The following is a 10,676-nucleotide window of genomic DNA, read 5'->3' on the forward strand; positions in this document are numbered from 1 at the left end:
TTTATATAAATCGTTATAAATCATTTATTTATAAAGTGACGATAAACTTTTGAGTAGCTCCTCATCTACACTCATACATTCCACTCATACCAGGAAGGTTTTTGAGGTGGTTTTCAACCTATGAGAGTACCATGGTCTATAGGTACTATCAGTTTGGTCATCCATATACTGATCACATAATGTTTCAATGATTCTACTGTAGAACCGACTTTCAAGATCGATTTATACCAACCCGCCTCTATAGCTAATGATTTTTTATCTCTTATCAATAAATTTAGAAGCGGTTAACTACCTGCTTCTATAGTTAATGATGTCGTAGATTTAGAGACGGTTATCTCTTACCAATAAATTTATAAATTTAGAGGCGGTTTTTTATAACTAATGATTTCTTATCTTACCAATAGATTTAGAAGCGGTTCTAACCACCTTTAAAACTATTTTTCATATAACCACTTCTAAATTTGTTCAATTGATTTTAATTTATTTTTCTACTAATAATAAATAAATTTGTTTAACCTATAAATAAAAAATCTTTCAATATATTCAAAAGTATCCTAAATTCAATCTCGCAAATGCAATGTATTTTGCTTGATAACCAAATGTGAAGAGTTTTACACCATTTGTTTACTTTTATTACAAGATATTTTTTTGCTTAATTACACAAAGTAAAAAGATTTGTGTATCCTCTTAATCTTTAGTCATGAATTCTCCTACATAAGTAAATAAACATTATTAAATAAGGAGCTATAATTGTGATTAAAATCAAATAAAAAACTATTAAATGCTAAATTATAAAATTCATACCTTATTGTAATTAAACTCAATGATACATATAAGCCTATCATGCATGCATGTCTCAAAAATCAAAAATTTAGGCCGAAGTAATAGTGAGATTCCATTAATATAAGACACAAAATCAAAATACCGCATGTTTCCATATTGCCAAATCTCTCTCAAACAAACAACTTTTAACAGTGCACGAAAGGAACAATGCTAGATAACCTTACCGAATGCTAAACAAGAGTAAGAAGGCGGGATTAAAACAAGAAAAATTGCAATAGTGAGTCTTTAACATGAAACCCTAAAAGCAAGCAGAGCATAGGACGCAATGAAATGTGAGCAAAATCAAATCAGCTCACAATCAAATGCCACAACACATCCAGTTTTAAGAATGAAAATGAAGAATGAACGACTAAAGATCGGAGAACGAGAGAAGTGATAGAAGGGTTCTTGTAAAAAGGACTAGTAATGTTCTTACCTACAAATCTTCAATTCATATCTTTTTAATTTTAACAAGAAGACTATTATCAACTTCACCAGGCAAGAATTCAGTGGAATGTTTCTACTGAATTTTGCTTATGTAACTACTATTTAGTTCCCTACTGGGAAGACAGACTAGTAGCTACCTATCAAATTCTCAAATCTCCAAAAAGAGATTCATGCAGTAGTACTCTAAATTTCCATTGTAGGTCTTTACAATGGAAAACATATTTCACCATTGTTGGTTAAATATGGAATATTAGTATTAGCCCTAGAATATCATTAATCCAAACAAAACATTAACATGTTCATGTAAACTTTTCACTAATTTAGGAATTGCTTTTTGTACAATTGAAACCAGCAAAAGAAAAGAAGTATGTACTATCAATTGTTTAAGCTAGACTGGATTGTAGAAGGAATATTTTTAAAAGCAGCTACTAGCAAAAAGATAAACAAAGCATTCAATCAAACAAGTCATCACTATTAAATCAGTTCTTTAAGAGCTTTGGTTTCTTGTTTCACAGTAGAGGTTACGTCAAACACTTTATTTTGGCTCTCTATTGATTTCACGTTGTTTTTACTCTAATAGACAACTGGAATTCAAAAATTTAAATGCGAGAAGATCCACTATCATACTACAAAAATGCAGAATGCTGACAAAATCTTTTTCATTAATATAGTTTAGAAAGAAACAAAGGCATTGAACTTTGATATAGGCAAATGAATCACCTCATCTGGCCATAACCTCTACTTAAACAGATTGCCCCTTTCTTGGCCTCCAAGGTGCAGGTCCTAGCTGGATGTAGTGTACCTCTGTGGTTTATGCATGCTGTGCAGAAGAAGCAAAACATGGATTCTTTTTGATAAGCAACATGTTTCTAGAACAAAAACCAACTAAATTGCCAAATTATTTTACTCACCAATATTAAACGCCCGTCTGTAGTCCTTGTTATAACCAACAATCCTTTCATCAAAGTTAAATCCAGGGTTCCACACCAGTGAGCCATAGCTAAAAACCCAAAGCACCATCTTTAACAACTACCATAATGAGAAAAATATTTAGGATCATCACTGTGCCTCAGTTCAGCGAGTATAGTAATAGAACAAACACATATACAAGGGAAGGATGGTCAAACTACTAAGATCTGATAAGAAAAATAGAGACAAGCCAGTTCTCACCACACTGGCATATACCAAGAGCTAACAAAGAGAAGGTAAACATAATTGGCATCGTTTTTGAACTTTCTATTCCTTTCTCTGAAGTAATGACTAACTAGACAAACAAACTGAGAATCTTTCACATTAATCTAATCCAACTCTGAGGAGAACAACAATACATGATATTAAGGTTTACCCACTAGAAACTAAACTAATATACATTCTATGACTTGTCTGATTTACCAAGCACTTTAGACTACATCCATCCAATTAAAACAAACTGAACATCACCCAAAATCAATGAAAACCAAATATTACATTAAAATAACTTAGAAAACAAAAACCAGATATTATTCATTGCTAAACATTCTCATACTGTTAATGAAGTACAAAATGAACTTAATATAAGCACCAAATCACCATCATCTATAAGCAAAATTAACTCTTTGAAGAAGCAAAGCAGGCGCAGAGGATTAAAGTTCCAGCTTAGTTTTTTCCCCTTAAAAATTCAAAGAAACAGATGCAATGATAGATTTATGCCCCCAAAAAAAAGGGTACCTTTACAACAAACCAAGAACTTGGCTAGAGAGAGATATGCAGGAGAGAGTGAGAGAAGAAAAAACAAAAGCCGGTTGCTTTAAACTTGTTCTGAAAGTGGTGCATATCATCATTAAGTATGAATACTCGTACTTAATGGAATTTATATTGTTCTAAATAACCAAATGCTTAAAAATATCAACTAAAATTTCTGTTCCCCTGGGCTAAGCATATTCCTGCTACAAGGAAAGGCAATTTATATGAGCATACATCTCTTAGTTATGACCATACTCGAAGTTATGCAATCAAGATGAAAAGCTTTTATGTAAAGATTAACATATTAGATAACCAAATTATCTTATGAAAAGCTTTTCAATAATCAGATAACCAAATTATCTGCATTCCCATCAATTATGGGGTCATGCTCGTTTTGTTTAATTCTTTAATTTCCTTTCTTTTCTGATGTATTTTATGTAAAGACTAACATATCAGATAATTCCAATAAAAATGCTTTTCATCAGATAATTTGGTTATCTGATGAAAAGCTTTTATGTAAAGAATAACATATCTGATGTAATTTTTTTTGTATTATTATCCATTGCTTGTCTTGTTAGAATTTATAAGAGATTTTTCTTTTAATTCCTCCACACAGGACATGCACAAAGCCACTTGGTATCCCAAAATTGTTCTTAATGCATAAATCTCCACCCATATCTTCTCTTCATTATACTTACCCTACATTGGATTTACCAATATCATACAAATCATATATACAACAAAGAAATAAAAGATACATGATCTGTCGCAAGTTTGTTGTATTGTGGATCAGTGCTACATTAGATTGTTACTTTTTATAGTCATATATCCTAATTGAATGCATAATGACATGAGGCCATGAGCTTTTAACATCTTTATATCTTGTTGCTGAATTTTGAAATAATAATCTTGAGAGTTTGATGACACAATAAATTCAGTGCTTGTACTATGCATTAATCTTAACCAAAATGAGTTGGAACTGAAATCCTCTTTACTTATAGTTGCAATCTCCTATGACCACAATATCACAAAAATAAGAATAACATAGTCCAAGCAAGACAAAGATGGCTCTAAGAATTACTCCCTAGTCTTAGCATTGGAGCTCTAGAAATAAGTATCAGGGGTACTAATTTGGGAATTGAATTGAACTTCTCTCTTAGTGAACTACTACCATTTCTACCAACATTCAAGAATCAAGAATACTAAAAGAAAATAAACAAGGAACAGAAATAATAATACTAACAATATGCAAATTAAATTACAAACCTCATCTTTGTCCATAGCTTCTGTCTGATCAACAGGTAAGACTGTCACAAGCTCTGTCAAAATCCGAATTTCAGAATCTGCAGTTTCTGATGACTGATCCTCCACGGCAGAAGCATACTCTAAGCTCTCCTGATCAATAGGAGCAACTGAAATCTGAGAAGTTGGCAATCCTTTCAGTCTTAGGAATATTCAAGAACTCATGATCTTTTTTGGTTTTCAGCTCCTTAACTATATTCAGCAAAATCTACAAACATTTTAAAAGAATTATAAACAAATATCCAAAATAAAAAGCAATAAAATCAGGATGAAAACTGAATCTTAGCAATAGAGATAAGGGGCATCAGAGATCAATCCATATTCAAAGAAACATCAAACCCTGATACTTCTCCAATCGATCAAACCAAAGACAAGCGAAGTAGCCTAAATTCGATCACCAAATTACACAATAACCTAAACCTAAGAAGAAAAAAAAACTAACTAAAGAAGATCATCCATGAACGATCAATCGAACATATATATCTCCAATAGCATCCATAAACAAACAAAGAAATCCCCAAATATCAAGACGATTGCAAAAGAAGCTTTTTATATCTCCAATAGCTTCAACAACCAAGAAATCCCCAAATTTGATCATCAAATTGGAAGAGAAATAGAATCATGCGTACCTACATTTCAATTATGCTGATCCAGTGATGATTAGCTTCACTCCGGTGTAGGCAAAGGTCAATCTCACAGTTTCCAGTGGTACAGCAGCCTTGGCTCCGGCGATGTATAGCTTTGCTCCGGCCCCGTCTACGACGATGGATGGCTTCGTTCCGGTGTAGGCAACGGTTGTTGGCACAGTTTTAAACTTTACCTCTTCTTTGGTTAACAGAGGGGTGGGGGAGTGATAATGTGGAGTGACGAGGGGAAGGGGAATTGAGGGTTTGAAAAAATTTTATGTCTTGTTTAATAGAGAAGTGTGGAGAGATAATCTATTTTTTATTTAGTTGGAAGGAGAAGTGTGGAGAGGTGATCTATTTTTTTGTTTAGTTTGAGAGGTAATCTATTTTTTTTACTTGGTTAGAAGGAGTGAGGAGTGAGGAGTGAGGAGTGATGTGATATGTATTTTAGCAATTTGCTCTTTTATACTCCCTCCCCGTTCTTTTTTAGTTGTTACATTTTGGAGCTATTCTGTGTTTTTTTTTATTTGTTACATTAAAAACTTTGTGCAACATTAAATAATTTTTTTTCAAATTTACACTTTAATTTAATGTAATTGTACAATTTTCAAAAAAACAAAATCAACTAAACATTAAATTATATTCTCCACTAATTGAGTTTTAAATAGGGGTAATTTTGGAAAGTAATGGATTTTTTTATAATCAACTAATTTTAACCACTTTTTTTAATCGGTGTGAATTAGTTAAATGTGACAACTAAAAATGAACGGAGGGAGTATAAAATTGATCACAATAATTTACCAAAGCTTCGGAAGGCGATGTTGGAACCTGGATCATAATAATTTTTTATATGTATTTAAAATTATTTTGTACAAACTTTGTTAATATTAATATTAATACTATTAATAATATTATTTGTGTAATAATAATAGTAAAAATTGCCAAAATAACCCCCTGGGTTTCTAATATTTCTAAAAACACCCCATTAATTTGGGAATCCCTAAACACCCCTACCTTTTAAATACAATGAATTTTAAACCCCCTAAGCATGTAATGGAGTTAGTTTTGAATTTTTTGGATGAAATTATCCTTTGCATGGGAAGTTGTGGCAAGTGAGACATGGTTTGACCATAACAATATTTTTTCCTCTGTAAGAGGAAGCAGTTTTTTTTTCTTGGTTAATCCCAAGAGAACACCATTATTGGGGCTGGTTTTCTTTTTCTCTCTTCATCTCTTCAGCTTTTCCTTTTTCAAAGTTGTTATTCCCTGGACATCTTCTGTAGGATTGGACCACTGCCTCCAAGGAGAACTCCCATTCAACTCTTTGGCATTTCATTAGTTTGCGCTCCAAGGTATTGAGACGAGGTGGATGCCGTTGAAGATGTTGTGTAGTTTCCTTTTGTTTTGATATTCTGTGGGTTTCTTTCTGGTTTGATTTGTAAAGTATTCTATTAGAAAAAGAAATTTTTCAGTTTTATGGTGTGATTATTGGATGATCTTGTAATTTGTAGGGAGATTTTTCGGCTAGGGTTTTGTTTGTTTTTCATTTTGGTTTGTGTACACGATCAAAAGCGATAATGCTGTGTTGAAGGAGATTTTTCAATTGTTTTGTAATCTCATTGTGACGTGCGACTCGATCCACATTTATCTAGGACGGCCAGGTTTAATTTTAAATGTAAATATTGTTGTTTCTTTTTAACTATCGATTGTTCTGTTTAAGTTTTAATTTTTCTGTTTAAGTTTCAGTGTTTATGTTTAAATATCAATGTTTCTGTTTAACTACCTATGTTTCTGTTTAAATATCATCATTTCATTTTAAATTTGGGTTTATTTATGAAGCCGACTTTCATAAATAACGTGCAAAATGTACAATAATATGCGGTAGTTTGTGACAAACATATGTAACGAATATAAGTTATCCTCTATGCTTAGTTGGCGACAGTTTCTTTGCAAGATCTACCATTGTGTCCGCACTCGTGGTAGTGAAGTGAAATTTTTAAATGGTTAGCTCCTACAAAACGTTGTTCAACATGCAATGAAAAAACTTCAAACTGATCTAACGAGGAAGGAATGCCTACTAAACCGTCAGAATGGCCCTGAGGTGGAACGGATACGCTCGTAGAATCCGAATACCTACTAAAATCATTTCTATTTAAACAAAAACTGGATAAATTTAAACAGAGACATAACATTTTAAACAGAAACTTGATAAATTTAAACGGAAACATTTATGTTTAAACAAAAAAACTGTATAATTTTAAAGGGAAACATGGATATGACAAGGATAGCTAAGAAAAAACATAAGTTTTAAGCGTAAACTGGGATAATTAATCAATAATTAACTTTTACAACTATGTTTCTGTTTAAATATCATCGTTTCATTTTAAATTTGGGTTTGTTTATGAAGCCGACTTTCAGAAATAATGTGCAAAATGTACAATAATATGCGGTAGTTTGTGACAAACATATGTAACGAATATAAGTTATCCTCTATGCTTAGTTGGCGGCTGTTTACACAAGATCTACCATTGTGTCCGCACTCGTGGTAGTGAAGTGAAATTTTTAAATGGTTAGCTCTTACAAAATGTTGTTCAACATGCAATGAAAAAACTTCAAACTGATCTAACGAGGAAGGAAGGCCTACTAAACCGTCAGAATGGCCCTGAGGTGGAACGGATACGCTCGTAGAATCCGAATACCTACTAAAATCATTTCTGTTTAAACAAAAACTGGATAAATTTAAACAGAGACATAAAATTTTAAACAGAAACTTGATAAATTTAAACGGAAACATTTATGTTTAAACAAAAAACTGTATAATTTTAAAGGGAAACATGGATATGACAATGATAGCTAAGAAAAAAACATAAGTTTTAAGCGTAAACTGGGATAATTAATCAATAATTAACTTGTACAACTATGTTTCTGTTTAAATATATATCATCGTTTCATTTTAAATTTAGGTTTATTTATGAAGCCGACTTTCATAAATAACGTGCAAAATGCACAATAATATGCGGTAGTTGGTGACAAACATATGTAACGAATATAAGTTGTCCTCTATGCTTAGTTGGCGACAGTTTCTTTGCAAGATCTACCATTGTGTCCGCACTCGTGGTAGTGAAGTGAAATTTTTAAATGGTTAGCGCCTACAAAATGTTGTCCAACATGCAATGACAAAACTTCAAACTGATCTAACGAGGAAGGAAGGCCTACTAAACCGTCAGAATGGCCCTGAGGTGGAACGGATACGCTCGTAGAATCCGAATACCTACTAAAATCATTTCTGTTTAAACAGAAACTGGATAAATTTAAACAGAGACATAAAATTTTAAACAGAAACTTGATAAATTTAAACGGAAACATTTATGTTTAAACAAAAAACTGTATAATTTTAAAGGGAAAGATGGACATGACAAAGATAGCTAAGAAAAAACATAAGTTTTAAGCGTAAACTGGGATAATTAATCAATAATTTACTTGTACAACTATGTTTCTGTTTAAATATCATCGTTTCTTTTTTAATTTGGGTTTATTTATGAAACTGATTTTCATAAATAACAAGCAAAATGTACAATAATATACGGTAGTTTGTGGCAAACATATGTAACGAATATAAGTTGTCTTCTATGCTTAGTTGGTGACATTTTCTTTGTAAGATCTACGATTGTGTCCGCACTCGTGGTAGTGAAGTGAGTTTTTTAAATGGTTAGCGCCTACAAAACGTTGTCCAACATGCAATGACAAAACTTTAAACTGATCTAACGAGGAATGAAGGCTTACTAAACCGTCAGAATGGCCCTGAGGTGGAACGGATACGCTTGTAGAATCCGAATTCCTACTAAAATCATTTCTGTTTAAACAGAAACTTGATAAATTTAAACGGAAACATTTATGTTTAAACAAAAAACTGTATAATTTTAAAGGGAAACATGGATATGACAATGATAGCTAAGAAAAAACATAAGTTTTAAGCGTAAACTGGGATAATTAATCAATAATTAACTTTTACAACTATGTTTCTGTTTAAATATCATCGTTTCATTTTAAATTTGGGTTTATTTATGAAGCTGACTTTCATAAATAACGTGCAAAATGTACAATAATATGCGGTAGTTTGTGACAAACATATGTAACGAATATAAGTTGTCCTCTATGCTTAGTTGGCGACATTTTCTTTGCAAGATCTACAATTGTGTCCGCACTCGTGGTAGTGAAGTGAATTTTTTAAATTTTTAGCGCCTACAAAACGTTGTCCAACATGCAATGACAAAACTTTAAATTGATCTAACGAGGAAGAAAGGCCTACTAAATTGTCAGGGTGGCCCTGAAGTGGAACGGATACACTCGTAGAATCCGAATACCTACTAAAATGATTTCTGTTTAAACAGAAACTGGATAAATTTAATCAGAGACATAACATTTTAAACATATACTTGATAAATTTAAATAGAAACATTTCTTTTTAAACAAAAAACTATATAATTTTAAACGGAAACAGGGACAGGACAAGGATAAAAGTCTTCCAAAGTTTGTTTCAGAAAAAAAAGAAATGTAAAAAATTTTAGACCTGATGTGAGTGGACGGTTTTTTTTTCCCAATATTTTTAAGGACAATGATGGAATTTCACAACATGGACCTAGTCCAAATGACCTACAATGAGTAAAAAAGAAGTGAAATGATAAAGGAAGGGTTGTCCGGGGTATTCAAAACTTACAGGGGTTGTTTGGGACGTTTTGAACAGTGTAAGGGGTAAATAGTAATTTTCCCATAATAATATTATTTTAATGATGTTACTGTACCACTCACAGAACCAGTCGTCTCATCCCGAGACACGCTCACTGATCGGCGAGCTTTTTTCCCTTAGAGGACGCTTCGCCACCTAGATACAAGCAGGGAATTCAAATTCTAATGAACACAAGAATGATAGCTAAAAGAAAATCCATGAAAATGCAATTATACATATCTAATACAAAACCTTAGGTTTTAGGCCAAAACATCATCATTTTGGACCCCAAACGACCTCAGAATGGAGTAAACCTAGTTCCAATGAGTTCAGGGTAGAAGAGCTTCAATGTGGACCAAAGAAATACTAGAAAAGACTCAAAATTTTCTATGCTACAGTAACTTCACGTTGCTACAGTAAAACCGAACCTTATACTATGGTTTTCTCCCAATTTACAACACTAAATCAAGAAATTTCTTCAACAACATTTTCACACATGAATCATATATCATTGGCTTCAATTTAAGAGTATAAACCATCAAATCCATGGAAATATTGAAGTTTTTATACATTTCTAAAAACATGGAAACACTGGAGAAATACAAAATAAAAAGATTGGATCTAAGGCTTACCGAATTCAAGAGTGAGGGAGGAAGGATTTTGGTATTTGAGTTCGCCAGAAATTCTCGCCGGAAAAAAAAAATTCTTTTCTAAAGTTATGGTCGGCCGAACAAGAAACAAAGAGAAAGGAAAATGAAGAAGAAGAAGAAGAAGCCATGTTTGGTTTCTCTCATTCATTCATTTTTTTTAAATATATATAAGAAATGACCTAATTGCCCTTTTAATAAAAAATCATAGAAAATGCCGACGTGGCCATTTTGAACCGAAACTGTGGAACTGAACTGGAACCGAACCGCCAAAAACTGAAACCGGAACAGGAAAAACCGTAATTGTCCTAAAACTGTAATTGTCCTAAAACCGGAACCGGAACCTTCATATAAGGTTCGGTTTCGGTTTCAAAATTTAAAAAC

The 10,676-nt window shown here is 32.4% G+C and overlaps 1 protein-coding gene across 8 annotated transcripts; it reads right to left on the reverse strand.

Annotated features, from left to right (window-relative positions):
- Nucleotides 1–623: 623 nt before the first annotated feature.
- LOC120255714 (gamma-glutamylcyclotransferase 2-1-like) lies at nt 624–5,098 on the reverse strand. 8 transcript variants are annotated; one of them, XM_039263477.1, is made up of 5 exons: nt 4,927–5,098; nt 4,258–4,386; nt 2,181–2,298; nt 1,990–2,089; nt 624–710 (listed from the first exon to the last, which is right to left on the reverse strand). In XM_039263477.1, exons 2-5 carry the CDS (start codon nt 4,270–4,272, stop codon nt 695–697), a joined length of 249 nt encoding a protein of 82 aa, XP_039119411.1. In that variant the 5' UTR covers nt 4,273–4,386; nt 4,927–5,098; the 3' UTR covers nt 624–694. The 8 variants fall into 8 exon arrangements, 7 of the variants coding, with proteins under 7 accessions (XP_039119411.1, XP_039119409.1, XP_039119407.1 ...); XM_039263475.1 differs by having other exon boundaries at nt 4,258–4,410; XM_039263473.1 differs by having other exon boundaries at nt 4,258–4,501.
- Between the last annotated feature and the right edge of the window lie 5,578 nt (nt 5,099–10,676).

The sequence above is a fragment of the Dioscorea cayenensis genome, unplaced genomic scaffold (genome assembly GCF_009730915.1).
Source record: "Dioscorea cayenensis subsp. rotundata cultivar TDr96_F1 unplaced genomic scaffold, TDr96_F1_v2_PseudoChromosome.rev07_lg8_w22 25.fasta BLBR01001155.1, whole genome shotgun sequence".
Taxonomy (NCBI): domain Eukaryota; kingdom Viridiplantae; phylum Streptophyta; class Magnoliopsida; order Dioscoreales; family Dioscoreaceae; genus Dioscorea; species Dioscorea cayenensis.